The 19,775-nt window shown below is 42.6% G+C and overlaps 2 protein-coding genes across 6 annotated transcripts in view; one reads left to right on the plus strand and one right to left on the minus strand.

Annotated features, from left to right (window-relative positions):
- Positions 1 to 8,018, plus strand: part of Stx17 (syntaxin 17) — a 60,556-nt gene extending 52,538 nt beyond the window's left edge. For 2 of the 5 annotated variants that reach the window (XM_006238024.4, XM_017593152.3), the window contains exons 8-9: positions 2,181 to 2,267; positions 3,015 to 8,018. In XM_006238024.4, coding sequence (XP_006238086.1) covers positions 2,181 to 2,267; positions 3,015 to 3,254 — 327 coding nt within the window. In that variant the 3' untranslated portion in view covers positions 3,255 to 8,018. Of the gene's footprint in view, positions 1 to 2,146; positions 2,268 to 3,014 lie in introns of all 5 variants that reach the window. The other 3 variants (XR_005504369.2, XR_005504370.2, NM_145723.2) reach the window with 3 other exon arrangements.
- An 11,016-nt stretch (positions 8,019 to 19,034) lies between these two features.
- The window catches only part of Erp44 (endoplasmic reticulum protein 44), a 92,963-nt gene continuing 92,222 nt past the window's right edge, over positions 19,035 to 19,775 (minus strand). Inside the window, exon 12 of the mRNA NM_001008317.2 lies at positions 19,035 to 19,253. Within this exon, the coding sequence (NP_001008318.1) occupies positions 19,152 to 19,253 (102 nt within the window). The 3' untranslated portion in view covers positions 19,035 to 19,151. The remainder of the gene's footprint in view (positions 19,254 to 19,775) is intronic.

Here is a 19,775-nt window from a genome sequence, read left to right on the forward strand (position 1 = left end):
TTTTACTGCCAGTGACTTATCTGCTAGCATAGATTGTTTCGGGCAAGAACATAAACCTTGGGTGGATCCCAGACAGAAGCACTGCTAAGGTATCAGGAGCCCAGCCCAGTTGGGTATTATTAATGCTGGCACTTTTGCTTGTTTGGCTAAGAAGAAAGCTGACTTAAAGAAGCTTTGCTATCATAAAAATTAAGATCCACACATCTATTATCTGAGAACACGATCACAGGAACCAAAGCTCACTAAACCTTGTCACCAGATGGGTAGGTACTTCTGCTTTCCCACTGTGCTTTGCAGACACCTCATTGCATCCTCCTTTTAACTGAAGTAGAAGCACCTTTGTCCTCGTGTAGTAGATGTAAGTACTTGGCTCAAAGACATACCAGGGCAGTGCTGGGATTAAACACAGAATATCCAAGCCTAGGTTTTGTGGCAGTCTTATCATGAGTAACAGTGACCTTCAAAGTGTGTAAAATGGGAGGCTGCAGAGACGGCTCAGCAGTTAAGAGCGTGTACTGCTCTTGTAGGAGACCTGAATTTGGTTCCCAGCACCTACAGCTGATGGAACTCCAGCTCCAGGAGATCTGATACCCTCTCCTGGATTGCTCTCTCTCTCTCTCTCTCTCTCTCTCTCTCTCTCTCTCTCTCTCTCTCTCTCTCTCTCTCACACACACACACACACACACACACACACACACTAGTGATCTAGCTTGAGACCCTTGCATACATTTGTGTGACAAGTTCGAAATAACACTGAAAACAGACTATTTAGAACTTAAGGAGCTCAAGATGGTTTTGGAGAATCCTGGAATGAATGGCCAGCACAAAAGGCCTGGCAGAGAGAAGGTGCTTGTTGGGCAGGGAAAGAGTATCAGTAATGCTAATAGGAGGGAGGTGGGGTTTGGTAGACCTTGTTGCACCCATGTCCTCACATGGAATGCTGATTGGAGTAGAAAGTGTCAGGCATACGTGCTCGATAAGTCAGTTTAGCATAAAGACAGATGAATCACATCACACACACTGTATAAGGTGGCTTTATGTGGAACGAAGGAGGCATTGTCCCGTGTTTTTCTGCAAATTCGGGAGTGAAAGAAATGCCTGTGCCCCGATGGTCAGAGTAATCACATGAGGTTTCTACACTGGTCAGGACCTATCCTATTCCACCATATGTGTGTGTTTATTTAACTAACTCTATATATAGTTACAGTGACGTGTGTGTGTGTGTGTAGATATATGTATACATATGTATATATTTAACTATATAGTTATAGTGATTTAGTTATGTGTGTGTGCGTGTGTGTGTGTGTGCAGGTATGTATATAAATAAGTTGATCTTGACGAGATCCTGTTTCTAGAACAGACTGCTTGTGACCGAGGTGTCTGGGCAGAGCTCAGTAGCCTGAGTGGCACCTGAGTGCCACTGAGGTGGTTTTTCACGTTAGAGAGAATGGCAAGCCCTAGCCATCCCACTCATCATGCATCAGCAACTTCAGGGGTCATGGTTGCTGCTGTCTCAGAACAGGTGCTGCTGCTTTAGGTGGACTGCTGTATTAATGCTGCTGACTGGAAATATTTTAACTTGTTCTATATTTAATTTAGTAAAATTCAAGACCCAGAATCCTTCTTTGCTCCCTATTGCATATCAAAAGTGCAAAGATTTCCTGCTGGATTACAGTGAATTGTAGTCTCATTCTTACAACAACAACAACAACAACAGTTTGTAGGATCAAGGGCATGTTCCTCCTAAGGTGACTCTCCGAAGAACACAAGTTATGGACTTTTTGTTGTTGTTATGTTTGAACTTGTTTTCCTTTTTTTTTTTTTTTGCTATCAAACCCGACTTGGCATGTAAACATTTAAATGCTTATTTGGATTTTCTCCTCCTACAAAGTAGGTTCATTTGGAGAATAACATGTTTGTGTGTTTGAATGAATTCCAGTGTGAGGTGCTTTTTGCTATGAAGGTGCCACCCTTTTATTACCTAATCATTAAGTCCCCCTCTTCTTTCCTGAAAGTGAATTTGTACTTTCGACATGGTTTATCAGATGCTATTAATGAACCACTATTAAGACTGCAAGGCTGCAGTACCCGGGGGCCTGATTACAGGAATTAAAATAGTGTGTGTTGGCTTCCCACTGCTCCCCAGCAGGACCCCTCACTCATAATTCCTCTGCATCCAGTCTCAGCAGGAGAAGATTGACAGCATTGCAGACCATGTCAACAGTGCTGCTGTGAATGTTGAAGAGGGAACCAAAAACTTGCAGAAGGTAAGACTCCACTCCTGCTGACAAATCAATGGTGCTCCGGCTCCCAGGAATCTCTAGTATTAACCCAATTGATCTGCTCTCTTCAGTGTCGAGGGAACCAGCAATTAAGGAAATAAGGAAGAAATGACACATAGGTAGTGTAAGAAATCAATGGCTGTAATATTTTACTCCCAGATTCATTCTATCATGAGAGAATTTTTTTTTTTCCGAAAAGAATGAACTGTGGCCTCACTCTAGGGCATTTAGTTGTGATGAAGGCATATCTGCAGAGGCCTAGGGAGAAGAGAGAGCAGTCCATTAATCCAGGCAGAACTAAAGTACAAGCCTGCCGCAGCACTGGAGGAGTGGGAGCAGCTATTATCCGTATGATGTGACTTTCAGCCCAGGTGCCTAGTGTGGAATAGCCTCTGTGCTGAATCAAAGCTTTGCTGGGAGCCGGCAGCTGCTGAGGCTGCCTGAGTAGGCCAGCCAGATAGTGGGCTGATTATTTTGCAAGTAAAATCATTTTGTACAGTCCAGTCTGGAGCACACCTCGCCTCCTTTAGTTCTATGGTCTGGGGTAATGGCAGTACCTGTGGAACAGGTTCACACACACACCCCTCCAAGAATAATCTCTGAGGTTAATTATGAACCTAGAGTTAAAGAGGCATTGCCAGGAGTAATGAGAGGAAAGCGCACATCACCACAGGCAGATTTTCTCAACTCAATTTCTAAATTGAATTTTTTTTTTTTTTTTTTTTTTTACAGGCTGCAAAATACAAGCTGGCAGCCCTGCCTGTGGCAGGTGCAGTCATCGGAGGAGTGGTGGGGGGTCCCATCGGCCTCCTCGCAGGCTTCAAAGTGGCAGGAATTGCAGCTGCACTTGGTGGTGGGGTGTTAGGCTTCACAGGTGGAAAATTGATACAAAGAAGGAAACAGAAAATGATGGAGAAGCTCACTTCCAGCTGTCCAGATCTCCCTAGCCAAAGTGACAAAAAATGCAGTTAAAGCCCAGCTTCCAGCTGGTACTGTGCACCCGACCTAAGGAGCAACTTGCTGGTGTTGGAACAGTGTTAAGAAGTGGCTCCCCCTGTCCATGCAGCCTTGAGCCACCATAAGTGGACGTGTTTGTTTGCTGGGTGTTAATGGAGATTTTAGAGGTGGAGGAGCCTGGGCAGAGGGTCCGTCAGGTCAAGTTTAAAGACTGCCAAAGAGCAAAGGTTCAGCCTAGCAATGTGAAAACTGGATCTGTAACTCTAAGGATCTAAGATGTGTAGGAATATATTGGATGCCTGAGGGTCAGTGTGTTTGTAGAATGTTTCTTCCTATAGGGAGGAACAGAGTGTGAGTCAGGAGTCTTTCTGTCAGGTAGGGATGTGCTCAGCAGGGGGCACAGGTGAACTTCTTGTAGACTTGAGAACTGTTGTACTTGGATCCATCTAAATTTTCTGGGGAAGGAAATTAATACTCCAAAATAGAAAGAGAAGCCCATTTTCTCTTTATAGTGTCTTCACTGTGGCACGGGTGTTTTCCTGGTCTTTCCTGTCTCCAGGTGAGGAGTACAGAACCTCCCCACCCCACATGCTAGGCCTGCTGACCACCCGTCAAGCCCATTTCCTGCTGCCAAGTCTGAAGACTATCCGCTTCCAGGGTGAATTCTACGTCTGTCATAAGGATTTTTCTCATAATCTGCCTTCTTAAATAGCTTTCCATCTCTAGCCACCCTACCTGTAATCTCTTTAGTTGAAAAAGATTTAAATATTTCCAAAATTATTTGGGCTAAGGGGAGTACAAGATCACACCCCAGGGCACTTTAGAAGTGGGTTTAGAAGGGGTTGGCATACTTGCCTCAAGGAATCGAGTTCCCTGAGTCTTCTTGGAGGTCCAAGAAGGAGCGTTCTACCTCACATCTCTCACTGCTGCCTTTCCCAGGTCGTCTCCCCTCCTGCCGCTGTTTGCCCAATGTTCACACTCAACTTCTCTCACATTCTAGACAGCCAAGTCCACGATTCAGACTCAAGGAAAGATCCGTGGTGCTAACCCAATAGTTGACATGGACAGCAGCCATGGTCTAGACCAATTCCATGTTTGTCTCAAAACAGAAAGGTTTGAGATATAGAGAAAAGGAATAGGAAGAAGCCACTGGTCCCTTCAGTTATCTCTTCTTGAGGAAAGTGCACCATCAGCCAGAGCACAGGTTCAAGGGCCGAAGGGTTTACCGCTTAGCTTCTTTTAAGAGATGAGTTGATGTTTGACCTCTGTCGGTTGCTATCTTTCCCTCTGTGTCACAACAGCCTTCCCTTTAATGCCTGTGAGTCTTACCAGTGCATCCCTATGAAACAAAGCACTACATCTCAGTAAAAGATTGGGAAGTATCAAGTACTTCTTCTCTGCTGACTTAAGACTTTAATAATAAACAAACAAACAAACAAAAACTTTGAATAATTGTCGGATCCTGAAATATTGCCAAACACACTGGGCATTAAGTATTTAAAGTAATCACTTTTAACGTCATTCTTTGTTCTCTAGTTCTTGCTGCTCTTTTAAACCCGAGCATGTCAAACCCGAGCAGGGGACAGGCAGAACTCATACAGATTCTACTTTAAACAAGATTATTTTTGTTTCGTTTCATTTTTTTCCAAGAACGTTTCTCTGTATAGCCCTGGCCTGGCTGTCCTGGAACTTGCTGTGTAGACCATGCCAGCCTTGAACTCAGAGATCCACCTGCCTCTGCCTCCTGAGTGCTGGAAGTAAAGGTGTGTCACCACACCCACCCAAAACAAGGGTCTTGAACTTTGGCCCTCGGGTAATTCTGACAGTCAATTCCGCCTGCTTAGCTGGAATTGTAAGAATAAACAGTGTTGTTCAGTTCTTTAATCTCCCGTGTTCTACTTCATCTTCCTCAGCTTAATACTCAATTCCATTAATCCCCAAAGTGCCATCAGTCAGCGTGTCCACAGCACACGGAAGTCAAAGAGGCAGGGCGAAGCTTGTATGTGAACTCACACCCTCTGGACTTAGCATCTTTGCTGAGCTAGTGTGGGACTGTTGATGTGTTCATGACCCATCAGTGTTCAACTTTTGACTCTAGCCATCCTAATGCTTGAGGAACTACAGTCCTCTAAAATTCCATTATACTTTAAAGTTATTTAGAAATTGTTTCTCATTTCTCCACAATAGAATCCAATAGCCAACTTTTGTGGACATTTCTTAGAAGTGTTTAATCAACTATAAATGATATAAAGTACTAAAAAGTATAAATTAGTCAATATGACACAGAAGTGATCTTAAAAGTGAATTTAATATGACCCATACTGTCTAGTTAAATTTATCATCTCTGTGATTTATGTCTTATTTTTATTTCAGCTAGTTACAAAGAATCATTTTAATATCTTAAAATTTGTAGACTTCATTTCAGTAATGGCAGTTCTCCAAAAGACGTTTTTGATATCATAATCTGATAATTTCTCTGAAAACTTGGTGTAACCCACAGTAAAAAAAAAATGTATTAGAATTGAATATATGTTCATTGAAAATGTTTACCATTATGTGCAATACATTCTGATGTTTTGCTTTTTCAACATGCTAATTTCAACCCGCTCTGCCTGTCTCGGTCTACAAATAGATTACTACCCTCAGTTTTCAGAAAACACCCTTCCCTAAGGAAGAACTGGTGTCTCCCAAGCAGTGTGCCAGGCACTCACCAGGCCTGTGTGGACAGGGTAACGGGGCCTCCGAGGAACGAAGGCTCAGTCTCCGGTTCCAAAGGCAGAAGGCCTGGATGGGGCGGCTGCTGAGCCCCACTCTGCCATGCTCTGCTGCCTCAGAGCTCAGAGACTGCAAGGCCCGCTGTGAACAACCCAGACCCCTGATTTACTACTTTGCCTTCTGGCGCCTCACCAGGTGTCCACAGCCTGCTCTTAATTGTGACCATGCATACAACACACAGCTCAAGTATAAAATGAGCACCACTATCCCACCCCACCCTCTACACATTGGTTCATATAGGCTATGATCACTGTTCAAAATGTTTTATATAATTAAAAGTAAACACGACTTTTAAAAACAAATCTCTCAGAGCTTTTAAAATCAATTAATCATTACGCTTTAAATGATGCCCCCTGGGAAGCTGTGCACAAACGGTAGGGGGTGGGTAATAAGCTATTTCTGAACATCTGCTTTTGGATTGCCACCAAAACAATTGCATGTTAAATAAGAAAAGCCACGTCCATTGTGTTGGCCAGACTGTTTTCCCAAACCTTGTGACTCTGCTCTTTTCCCATCTCAATTTTGTGTCTTCTATTGGCGTTAACTCTCCTACCTCACACGAGAGCCAGGGACCTAGCATGCCTAGAGGGCGAACATGCTGAAGCTACCTAGAATGGCCAGACTTCTGCATCGTGGATGGGGGTTTCCTGAAACTCCTAACTGGCCACAGATGGCCGGCCGGCCTGCCTGCCTGCCTGCCTGCCTGCCTTCCATGCTCATGTTTTCTGCAGAGTGAGGACTGGAAACTGGTAACACCTACTGTTGACAAGAAGTTTGGAAACCCAACCACAAATATCTAGCACATAGTATTTCCTTCCAGTAAAAGGCCAGAAGCCAAACCTTTTGAGTTGTTAGAAAGCAAAGGCATTTCTCAGGAATGCCTTAGAAGCCCTTCACTGATAGCATGGACTCTGGATAGAGGAGTGCAAGCCTGGAGCAAGGTCCCCCTTGGGCAAGCAATAGTTTATCATCACAGAGAGGAATTCAGATGTTGCTCTCAGGTGCTTACAGAGGTCTGATGACATCCCCAAAGTCTCCAGAGGCTTGACCAGTGCTTCTCCTCTGGCCCCGAGTTTTAACACACATTCAGATTCTGTTTGTATGTGTGTGTGGTTTTGTTGTTTCTGTTTTCTGCAATTGGGTTTTACTGGAAGCCCAGGCTCGTTTTGAAGTTGCAATCCTCCTGCTGGGATTACATACATCCAGCTCTGTTTTATAACTGCTATTAACACGGGTTCCTAACAAGTGGTTCTGTTTGTACTCATCAGTTTGGCACCATTTCACAGAAGAACTTGTGTGTTATAAATAATAATAAAAGAGTTACGTATCTACATTGCTATCTTCAAAGAAACTAACTTGTGACAAAAATACATCTGTGCAATGTTAACCCAACAAATATATTGGAATAAAAACATAAAAAGTGTCAAATGATTTGACCAAGATCACAAAGCTATTTTGTATAAGATCTAAGAGAACGATTTGGGATGTGGTGGGGATCCTCCATTATTTTAAGATTTTGTTAGGCCATGTCAAGTTGCCTGATGAAGCTTGCAGGCTCTCAGCCCAACTTCATTGGTCTAAATCAGGCAAAATGGAAAGAAATGTAAGAATATAAATTCATCTAAAAGAAGAAATTAGATGCAATTTCTTAACTTTCCAAACCATGTCAGTGCCTTTGAAGCCAAATCGGAGGATCCCTTCAACAGCAAGTGAACTTCCGTGGGCCCCTGTGAACACTCCCGTTTGAGCAAGTCACTTGATAGTTTGCCTTTTGCATATACTTATCAACTATTTGAGATGTTCCTGCTATTGTTAATTACTGTGTTACTGCATTTCACCAACTAAACTCCTAAAAGGAGTTTCCACATTATTGAACTTTAAGTATGGCAAAGTAAGGACAAGGAAAGGCTAAACGGCAAGGATTTCTGCAAAATTCATTCCTTTCTGAATTGGTTTGTTATTAGGAAATATGCAATAAATTTCACCCATTTGACAAACAATAAACAGAATTCCTGTTGTGTATTAAATTCTAGTGTCATATACAGAAATAGACCTGTAGATCCTATCGTAGTAAGCCACGCAGTTACTAAACCGGGTAAGACGTGACAAAGCACGGTAAGCACCAGGGAGAGGATGGAAAAGGTATCCGATTCCTGATGAAGGAATAACTGGAAGCGAATGGGGAGGCGTTGCAGAGCTGGTGTTTGAGCAGTGGGAAGGAAGAAGATGCCTGATGGAACAGGCAGTAAGCTTCAAGTGAGTAAGGACTTGCATGAAACAAAATGACACGGGGAAAGTCAAGGCATTAATGAGAACAAGAAACTGAATGTACGTACAACTTAACAATGAGGCTGGTTAGGGGGAAACAGACAAGAGTGGCTGCATTATTTAAAATACAGCAGTTCTTTGTTTAAAGCAGTGGTTCTCAACCTTCCTAACAACAGTTCCTTGTGACTATCAACCACAAAATTTGTTATTGCTACTTCCTAATTGTAAATTTTGCTGTTATGAATTTAATGCAGATATGTTTTCCATTGGTCTTAAGTGACCCCCATGAAAGGGCTGTCCAACCCCCAAAGGGGTCATAACCCATAGGCTGAGAACGCTGGTTTAAAGGAACTGATGGTGCTTTGCATCAGTCTGTGCTGTGAGTTGTTCATTCCCCATTGTTGCCAGAAATACCTTCATACTGGCTGCAGCTTTTGGTGTGTTTAACGTAGCTTTCTTCTTTTCTCACCTCTGATTTTTGAGATCCTCCTGTTTTAATACTGAATGCCTACCTTTTGATGATTACTTAACCCACTGAGAAATGCCATGGAATTTACCTTTTACTGCCCAGGACTCCGCAGTCCAGTTTGCCATGGTCATGTTTCCCACTCGATGCTGTTCATTGGCTCCCATTTCTCTTTCACCTGTAGGCAATTCTTCAGAGTTGAAAGCTTCTCCATAATGATAGTAAGACCTCTCCAAGTAGACAGTAAGCTTCAACTGGAATGTGACCAGGCATCTGCAGATGCTGTTATTATTTTATTATTATTTTATTGGCATGAAACACAGGATGAGAAGACTCAACAGCTGAGTTGCAAAACTATAACTTTGGAGGTGCTAGGGCATAGCAAATCTTTGTGCATTGCCCATGTTTGCCATTAAGAGGAATACAAAATTAAAGACAAGAAATCTAGAAAATACACTGAAAACTTGAATGTCATGAAGAGTCCAGAATCAAGGTGAAGACAGTTTTCTTCTGCAAATTAAGTCTTGATCTGGAAGACTGATCTGTCAGCAAAAAAATCCCAGGGGATTTTTTTTTTTAAACTGACTGTTTTACAGTTAGATTTGTAGGACTGGTAGGGTCTACATGAGTTACTTTTCTTGCTGAGATCACTAACAAAGCACTTAGGGAAACGGGTTCATTTGCCTCCGTCTCAGGAGCTTGGGCAGCTGTAGGCTTTACATCTAGAGTTGGGAAGTGGCGGACGCTGGTGCTCAGCGTCCTCTTCTTCATGGAGCCTGGGTCTCCAGCCCGTGCAATGCTGTAGCACAAACTAACCTAATCCAGAAATTTCCTCAGGCATACTCAGAAGCTCGGTTTGGTTCTTTGGTGATTCTAGATCTTGTCAAGTTGGCAGTATTAATCTTCACAAGGCCTAAGAAATTTACAATTGGACAAACTAATATTGAAATAGGATGTAGCTGAAAGAGTGCAAAGGCTTTTCTGGAAAAGCAGACAATGGGATTAGGCAAGGCAAGGCTTATTAAAGGGACACACTTAACAGAATTTGAACAAAGTTCATATAAACAGCTTCTTTCCAAACAGCCTCTTTTGATAAGAACGGAAAGTGATATTATAGCTGCCTTTCTTTTCTCTGTGAGTCTTATTAGAGATTTACATGGTAGGTAGAGTTGGGTTAACAGTTCAAGACATGTTTTTGAAGATTTATTTGTTATATACAAGTACACTGTAGGTGTCTTCAGACACCAGAAGAGGACAACAGATACTATTACAGATGGTTGTGAGCCACCATGTGGTTGCTGGGATTTGAACTCAGGACCTCTGAAAGAGAAGTCAGTGCTCTTAACCACTGAGCCATCTCTCCATCCCAGTTCAAGACATTCTTATAGGCTACCCCTTTGATACCCTGTCTATGACACAGAGTGACTTCATGTGTTAATAACTATGAATGCTAAATGCCCAATATGGTTGGTTCAGACTAACTATAACTATTAGTGACTGCAGTTACATGATTTACTATTATTTCCCCAAGGTTTAAAGGACAAGTGCACTAATGCAAAAGTGTGGTGGATCTGTAAAAAAATAGAGCACAAATATTGAAGGACACTATGAGCAAAGATGAGAAAACATTGGATTTTTAAAAGTTGATATCCTTTACACAAATGGTGGTAACCTGTTACGCACGCTTAAAATTTTTATCTTCGCATGCAAAGTAGCAGGTTTCTTTATGGCATTTTCATACATACTTGGTTGTGGTTAACCTTCCTACACATTACTCACTCCCATCTTCCCGCTTGTTGTGGTCTGCCCTGGAGTTATCTGTATTTTGGTGCTAATTCCACTGCCCCAAGGACAGCTGCCTAGTCACTTACTCAAGACTCAGACGACTTCACCAGAACCTTCTCCCCACTGAATTTGTAAAATACAGGTGAGGGGCAGGTGCAAGATAGGAGGTCTGTCATTGGAGGGGAAGGAAGGATGGGCAGGAGAGAAGTTTGAAGGAAGAGGAGGAGACTGGAACGGAAAGGAGGAGGAGACAGGAGTGAGAGGGAGAGAAGCCATGGCAGGTGATGTTAAGAGTCCGCTCTGTGGGGGTTGGGCTCAGTGGTAGAGCGCTTGCCTAGCAAACGCAAGGCCCTGGGTTCTGTCCTCAGCTCTGAGGAAAAAAAAAAAAAAAAGATTCCGCTCTGTGTATTTTGTTATTAATGTTCTTAAGGGATGGATGGTACTGGGCTTTATATATTTAGGTGGGCAATTATATCTTATCAATTGGGCCAAAGGTTATTGTGTTGTGTGTTCTTTTATGTGACAGTTGAGTGTAGGAAAGTGTGAGGCGGCTGGAGACACTGGGCCGCTGCCGTGGAGTTGGGATGTTTCTGCCAAGATAGCTAGCAGATATCTTGGGGCACTTAGGGGCCGGACCTAGGGGTGTAAAAGACAACCCTACTTTTTTTATTTTTTACATTTTTACAACAACAGCTGCTCACATCCCAGTGTAAACCCTTCCACTCCTAGTATTAACCTCCTCCACTCCTCTCTCTCCCTTAAGGTGTCTTTATTCCCCTCTCTCATGAACCCCTTCCTGGCCTCTACCCCACACTCATTCTCTCCTAAGCACATATACATAAAAATCAGAAACTACAGTGTGCATGTGAGAGAACATGTTTATCCTTCCAAGCCTGGGTTACCTCAATAAAAAATTCCCATCTCTATTTTCCTGCAAAGTATAGAATTTAATTCTCCTCCCACTTTCAGGAAAAGAGAAATCGAGGATGGCACTAGAAAATGGACATGCCTCCCATGCTCATGAATGGAAGAATCAATGTTGTGAGAGTAGCTGTCTTGCAACCTATAGATGTACAGATTTACTGCAACTCTGTCAAAATAATGCCCCGGCTGTCACTCTATAGACCAGGCTCGCCTTGTGCTCAGAGATCTCCCTGCCTCTGCCTTCCAAGTGCTGGGATTACTACCAGCCAGCTGAATTTCATTTTTCTTAACAGCTGAATAAAATTCCATTGTGTATATGTATGTGTATCTCATTTTAATTATCCATTCATGGTTGATGGACATCTAGGCTGATTCCATTTTCTTGATACAGTGAACAAAGCATCAACCATTTGTACTTCCTACCCATCTGTATTTCTTCTGAGAACTCCACAGTCTCCTTAGCCTATTTCCTTCTAATTAGAGATCTTTGTATATTATGTATGTTAATCCTGTCAGGATGGCTCAGTGGTAGAGTATCTGCCTAGTAGGCAAAAAGTCCTTGGTTCAATCCTCAGCACTGGAAAAGAAAATCTTGTCAGACATACAGCCGGCAAATATTTCCCCCCTTTCTGTAGGCTGTGCCTTCAGTTAAGTTATTTCCTTTGCTGTACAAAAAGCTTTTTAATCTCACAGCTTTTTGTCAGCAGTTGCCCTCATTTGCTGAGGGCCTGGTGTTGTTTGAAGTCCTTACCTATGGCTGCACCATGAAGTGTGTTCCCTACCTTTGCCTCTAGCAGTTAAAATTTCTGGTTTTATAAGTTCTTTAATCCACGTAAGTCCAGTTAAAATTTCTGGCTTTATAAGTTCTTTAATCCACCTGGAGTTGATTTCTGTCCAGGATGAGAGAGAAGGATCTAGGTGGATCCTTTTGCTCATAGAGAGCCACTTTTCTCAACACCATTTGTTAGTCTGTCTTTTCTCCAATGACCATTTTCAGCATCGTTGGTATCAATCTGGTGACTGTGGCAGAATGGCAGAATATCTCCGTGTATTCCACTGCACCTATCTACATGCCTCTGAGCCAGTGTCCTGCTGCTTTCATCAGAATGGCTTTGCAGTAGAACTTGAAATCAGCTACAATGGGGTTTCTTTGACCACTAGTCTGACATTAAATGAATTTTAAGATATGCTCCACTCCTTTGTGAAGGATGGCATTATTTTGACAGAGTTGCAGTAAATCTGTACATCTATAGGTGGCAAGACAGCTACTCTCACAACATTGAGTCTTCCATTCATGAGCATGGGAGGCATGTCCATTTTCTAGTGCCATCCTCGATTTCTCTTTAATTGGTTTGGATTTTTGAGACAGGGTTTCACTATGCATCCCTGATGGGCCTGAAACATGCCATGTAGACCAGGCTGCCTTTGAACACATAGTTATGCACTTGTCTCTGCCTCCCATGTGCTAGGACCTGAACCACCCACTCCTGCCTTCTCTTGAAGATTTCAGAGCTTTAAAAAAAAAATTTTTTTTTTTTTTGAGATCAGCTTCCTCAGGTTAGGAAATTTTTTATTATCTCCATTTGCTGTTTGTGGATATGCTTGTTATGGTTTGAGATTGTGCATTTAGAAATTCGTCTGCTTCATCTTCTGAACTTCATTGGAAGCCACCAGTGATTCATAACATGATCTTAAAAGGCACAGTTGTTCAGAAAGGGGGCTGAGTGAGAGATGCCTGATGGTCATTTATCTTTGAGAATGATACACAAACACGAAAATGTACGATGTCTGCTTAGGATCAGGGTGATCTCAGATCTTCATTTACAGGTATTGTTCTGCAAAATTGTTTCTCATGCTCATGTCTAGTCTCAAATGACCAGGGATTATCTTCCTTTGATCTTACAGAATTTCTGACATGCTTGTCTTAAACCAGAACATCAGGATCATGATCCACTCCCTTTCCTGTGTGTCACCAGGGCTGCCATGTTTCTCTCTTCTTCCTGGGTAGTGATTATAGCAGCAGCAACAACAAAACAGCAGCAGCAGCAGCAGCAACAGCAGCAGCACTTCCAAATAAGTCTATTCCTACCTAGGTGAGTTTACCATAGGGCACTAAGAACAGACATACAACTTCTTCACATCTGTCTGCATTAGTAAAATTCACAGGACCCACCACATAAGGGCATGTGGGCGATCTTTGCTATACATGGATGAAATTTGAAGAAACAGGTCAGTAAATACCTGGCAATAATTACCATTATAATAAACATCCAACAGCCTCTGTTAATACCAAATTTCCTGGAGAAGACGACCCTAATATAGGTAGGAATAAGCATGTGGCTTTCTGAGCCTGGTCTAAGGTGGCTCTTTCCCTTGGCTCAGACTGTAAGCAGGTATGTGCAATCATAACCACCTCTTTATTTTGTCCCTTCCTTCATTTAACTTTTAGCTTCATAATGAAAGTGGGCAGCTTGTTGAATGTCTGTTTTTAGTCTGGAAATCGTATGCTTACTGAATGAGAAACCTATGGTGCTTTGTAACCACTCACATTTCTGTCATTATTGCCTAAAAGATGGTTGACTAAACTAGAGTCAGGTCTAACGTACAGAAAATGTGGAGTTAGAAAAAAATTCCCAGTATCCAAGACTGCTGTCAAAGAAAGCAACCATCTCTAGCTTGGTTGGCACTGTAAACCTTTATTTTTTCGTAGTCTTTGGAACTCAAGGCTGACTTAGCAAGTATAACTGAAGGTGATAGGTTCATTTGTAGGATATTTGTAAGTGACAATCAGATAACTGAGATATGCAGGTTTGCTATCAGAATCACCCCAGTTACAGGGACAGTTTCTTGTCCTAACTCCTCTGTTCACTTACTTGCTCTGTACTGTAGCTTTTCTTTCTCATCAGCCTTGCTGAGTTCTTCTAGTGTACCATGTGGCTGGAATAGAAAGATGGCACTCCTACTTCCTGTACAACCTGCATGCACATGGAAATAGGGGAAATATATATGGACTCCCCTATTTCAGAGTGAATGACCTGAATAGCCGTGAATCACCTAGACTACACAAGACTGTGCGAATACAAGGGATGTGTTTTAGCTTGCTTCTTATCGCTGTGACAAAACACAAGTAAAACCAATTTGGGAAGGGAAGGGTTAATGTATTTTTGCTTAAAGTTTACAGTCCATTAGGAAAGGAACCTGAAACAAATGGGAAGGCAGGAACTGAATCAATGTAAACCTTGCTTTCTTATACAACACAGGAGTACAGGCCCAAGGGTGGTAGCACCCATAGTGGGCTGGGCCATCCCACATGAATCCTTTATCAACAAAGCTCCAAAGTTTGTCCACAGGCCAATCTGATAGAGGTGCTGTCTCAGAAATTCCTCTTCCCAGATGACTCTTTAACATGTGTAAACAGACTAAACAGGGCAAGGTGACACTTGTCCTACACATTGAATGATGGGATTTGCTAGACAGGGGTGGTGGGGGTAGACTTGAGTAGCAACTTGAAGCAGCACTATCACAAAGCCCAACTGCCCACTGCCCTAGGACACTTCTGTCACGCACGCCCTGTGTTCTAGAGAACACCTGGACACACCAACTGAAGGTGGGGTTTGAGTTACCTGCACATGAACTCAAAAGGCCCCATTCTGAGATGAATGAAGCACAATGACAGGATCTGAAAAATAACATTACACCTGGAAAAATCTAGTGGCTCCAATCACTTAGACTCCAGGTAAAACATTCATAAGACAGTAAAAGAGTATTCATGCAATGAGTAAAAAGTCTCCAACACAGAAATACTTTAGAAATATAGTTTTATTCCTTGGAAATACATATGAAATTTCAAACACAGCCTAAAGAGTTGCTAAGCTGACCCTACCCAGGCTGCTTCATGAATGTATAGCTCAGTTACTGGCAGCAGTGGGCAGCTCCAGTCCTGGGAGAGCTCTTCCTCAGGCTCTCACCTGCCTTCAAAGCTTCCCGGGTCTCCCCCAACACAGACCACGGGCATTTCACTTTGTTCCCAAGGTTTCACTCAGCAGAATAGCTAAATGCCATAAGTGCAATCACCTTGAAACTGGAATACTATACCCAATTAACCGTATATCCTCCATGGATTCCAGCCTGTCCCAAGAGTTTTAACAGAGAGCGCTGCTGTGTGACACAGAGTATGGGCTGAACAGCTTTAATCATTTAAGGTGGCCAAGGTTTTTTGTCTGTGGTATGCGTGTGTTTTAAATTTTATGTCATTTTACTCTTGGCTAAGCAGACTGTATCTGTCAAAGGGAAAAAAATGAGTTAATCTGGTTTACCTGTTTATCAACCCATTACCCATTCCTTTTACCTTGATGCATTTTTTAGAGGAAGTCTTTTGGGCAACATCAGCACTTTCTCTTTAGTTCATTCTGAGTATTCCCATTGCAAACACCGTTTTGTTTTGTTTTGTTTTTGTACATTTGGTGGTTGGCATACACGTATATCTGTGTGAGGGAATCCAATCCACTGGAACTTGACTTACAGACAGTTATGAATTGCCATGTAAGTTCTGGGATTTGAATCTGGTACTCTGGAAGAGCTGTCAATGCCCTTAACCACTGAAGCATCTCTCCAGCCTCCCAAACACTTTGCATTGCATGCTTCCGGGAAGCTTTTATCATGCCAGTTTCCCTTCTTTTTGCGCAAGATCCCTGGCAAGCTGTCTTCATCAGGAAACTCTCTGTGAGATACTGCGATGTTCATCTCCACCTTATATGCTCAGGTCAGTGTTTTAGATACCTGTCATGCCCGAGTGTGTACCACAGAACACTGGGTGTCCTGCTTCATCATTCTGCCAGAGGAGCAAGAAGTTTCCCTAGCTTCTGGTTCTTAGCTATTCAACGTGCTTCAGGGCGACTGGGCAGCCTCTCTGGCTACAGCAGAGAAGCCCGAGGCTCAGCACAGACTGAGTAGCGGTGGCTTCTGTAGCACTGACAGGGTTTGGAGACCTGCTTCTAAGCAACTCTCAAATATGGATCCTCAGGACCTGCACAACGGCTTGAATCCCTTCCTTGGTATCCTGCGCCTCAGTGAGTCAGTCTTTCCTACTGCATCACGGAGTTACCACCTTCATTCCGATTAGCGTACCACGTCACATCCTCTCTTTTCAGGTGTTCATCTTTTAAAACCTCAGCAGAATTTTCTCATCAGAATTTTCGGAACTCCATGTTTCTATGCCAGGCACATTACCTCTAGTTCCTCTCATGTCTAATCTGGAATAGCTTGTTAGAGTGATATTCTAAAAAGTCACTGACTTCATAAATTATAAGCAACTCTAGGTAAAAAGTTACAGCACCAAGAACCTTACTTTGAGTAGCTGTCAACTGCTATCTGCTCTCCAATAACTTTCTCCAATTCTAGCTCAGCCCCTGGTATGCAGACACCGTCAACCCTTCAAATATATAGGCTGCTCTCTGACCTACATTTTCTTTAAGAGTCTTTTGTTTTTGTTTGAGACAGGGTTTCACTATAGAGCCCTGGCTGTCCTGGAACTTACAGAGATCCCTCTGCCTCTGTCTTCTACATGCTGAGGTTAAAGATGTGTACCACCATGCCCAGCTAAAACAGTCTTGATACTCATGTTTTAAAACATTTTACTTGGAGTGCCCGTGAGCTTGTGAAGAACTTTTTGTGAACTGGCACCAAGTCCTGTGGAGTGCTAAGCACTTTCAGGGGCAGAAGAACTACTCAAGGCCACTTTGTTTTTAATTCTTCCAATAAACATGTGATGATGACCACTGAAGTGTCCAAGCTGGTGGCCACCAAATGGACACAGGCTCAGCATCACTGTCCTTAGTGCCGTCACTGTCCTCAATGTCGTCACCATCCAGAGAAGACAATGGCAGGAGCAGGGCTACAGCCCGAGTTCCGACATGCATGAAAGCTACGTAACACTTAAGCTTCCAACAGCCCATCTGTCACAGACCACACTGAAGATACGCCCCTTTGGCCTTTTACTAAAACCTATTTTCAGTTCGCTATCTGCAGCCCAGTATTTGAGTGGTATCTTTTATTATTATTTTCCAAACCTATTATAGGATCACAAATTTGTTACAGCTGTTTTTTTTTTTCACTGTTTTTTGACCTTGTATTCGAAGTGTGCTGTGTAACTGTGAGTTTTCATTTTGAGCCTCTCAGATTTGGTCATGAAAATAAAAACTGTAATCATATTCAAGACACTGACTAAAAGCAATAAAGTGGCAGAACGAAGGCCAGCTTCTAGAAAGCTCTGTCCTAGTTTTCCACTCACAATCTGCTGAAATATTCTAAACATGCCCCTTATCACCTCATTAATATTTATTATTCTGAATAAAACTATAGAAACTATGGACAAAGTCATGCATAATTAAGAACTAGAAGCTGATTTTTAAAAATAACAGTTATTAAATATCCATTATAAATATTCATTTTATTTTAAAAGGATTGAAAGGTGTTACATATATTACACACTACATATAATGGCACATGTCAACCTTTTTAAGCTTAAAAATATTATCTCCCCAAACTGGGACTGACTCATCCCAAGGATAAATGACCCTTGGCCTATAGCACCACATCCAGGCCCCGAGGAAAGCCAATTTAGAGCCTGTCTGACCTCTGGCACTGGGATTCCTGAATTAATTCAGAGTGTCTTCTCCCTCTGCTTTTATCCCTGGCAGTATTGAGGCCTGGCAGGGACCTTCTGAGTGCCCACTGCAGGCACTGGGAAGCCAAGGAAGCGAGGGGCGAAAGCCCTCTAACAACCCTCACGAGTTGACAATGACAGAAGAATGTAAAACGAACACTTCCTTAACATCTTTGCTTTTGATCTACACAACTACAACAAAACTACAAAAGACAGGAGGAGGCTTACAATAATTGAAATACAGGTTTTCTTTGAAAATGAAACTTTCTAGACAGAGAAAGCCTTAACATTTCCAGTTCAATGCTAGCAACCTGCTCCACTGGGGTCCCTGCTTTCCTGATTGCAGGGTTAATTTATTCAAAGTTTTAAATGCCATCCATATGCTGCTGTCTCCGACAAACATATAGAAACTTAATAATACTTCCATTTCTTCTCCAAATGTGCTGGCTTATGCTCTCCTCTCTTTACAGTCTGCTTAGTTACACACTGGGAACCCAAGAGGAGCCACCATGGCGCTCTCACAGCAATGCCCAACCAATCAGCACAGCACAGTACACGGTGTGAAAATGTTAATTTATTTCCCTCCCAAGCCTTTAGAATATATATCCCCTCAGCTTTTAGAAATGTGATAATAAAAATACCAATAAAATTTGATCATGTGCAAAGTAAAGAAAGAAAAAGCAGATACCACATAGGACCAGGTCGATTCTCTTGCCTGTGCAGTGCTAGTGTGGGTAACGGTGCGCTTCTGGCCACGCCACCTTCCACTTGCACTGTACAGGCTGTGCAGGACAGATTTACAGTGGGCAGCCTCTGGCTGTATTTTGTTCTTTAAACCCCTAGCAGATTTTAAAGAGGCTGGATTACATGACAATGCATTCGAGTCAGGGGAGGAAAAAAAATTAAAAACCCAAAACTTCTTTCAGTTTATTCAAAATAAAAATACACATAGAATTATGAAAATATAGGTTTACTATTTCCACCACGTCAGCCTGTGCTGCTGTTGAAAGGCTGTGGTGTTCTTGAGTTTTTACAGCTCATCTCGATCCCTCAATAAAGTATACCTATATTCGCTGGGCGCCAGCTTCTGGAAGGAGCTCTCAGGAGGACTGCTCGCTACATCCTGGTCTTGCTACAAAAGAGGAAAAGACTCTTTATACCAAAATGTCTTATGGAGTTATCATGCTTTACATAACTGGCAGTAGCGTTACAATGACATGTTTATCAATAAATAAAAGAGAAGACGTTTATGTCAGCAGGGTGAAGCGGAAAGTGTGTCTTGTTTCTTCACTTCAGACATCCTCGGACTCACTGTCTAGGGCATGGCTGCTACAGCACCACCGACTCGGCCTGTCAGTTACTGAGGCAACGTGGAAGAAAACAGCACTGAACACCCACAGCTTCCTAGAGACCCCCAGAGACAGTACAGCCTCGCTTGGTCCTAAGCCTTCGCTCTTACAAACGACTGCTGAGAGGGACGGCCTCGATAGGATGGCCCTGGTCTGTTAATGGAGCTGCTTTTTATCAACTCTCCTGGTGCCAAAAACGAGTGAAGCCTGGTGGAGAGGAGGGAACAATGCTACAGTGTACGTCTGTAAGACCTATGTGCCAACGAGACACAAGACACACAGTGAAGCTGTACAGATTGCCATGA

The sequence above is a fragment of the Rattus norvegicus genome, chromosome 5 (genome assembly GCF_036323735.1).
Source record: "Rattus norvegicus strain BN/NHsdMcwi chromosome 5, GRCr8, whole genome shotgun sequence".
NCBI classification, from domain to species: domain Eukaryota; kingdom Metazoa; phylum Chordata; class Mammalia; order Rodentia; family Muridae; genus Rattus; species Rattus norvegicus.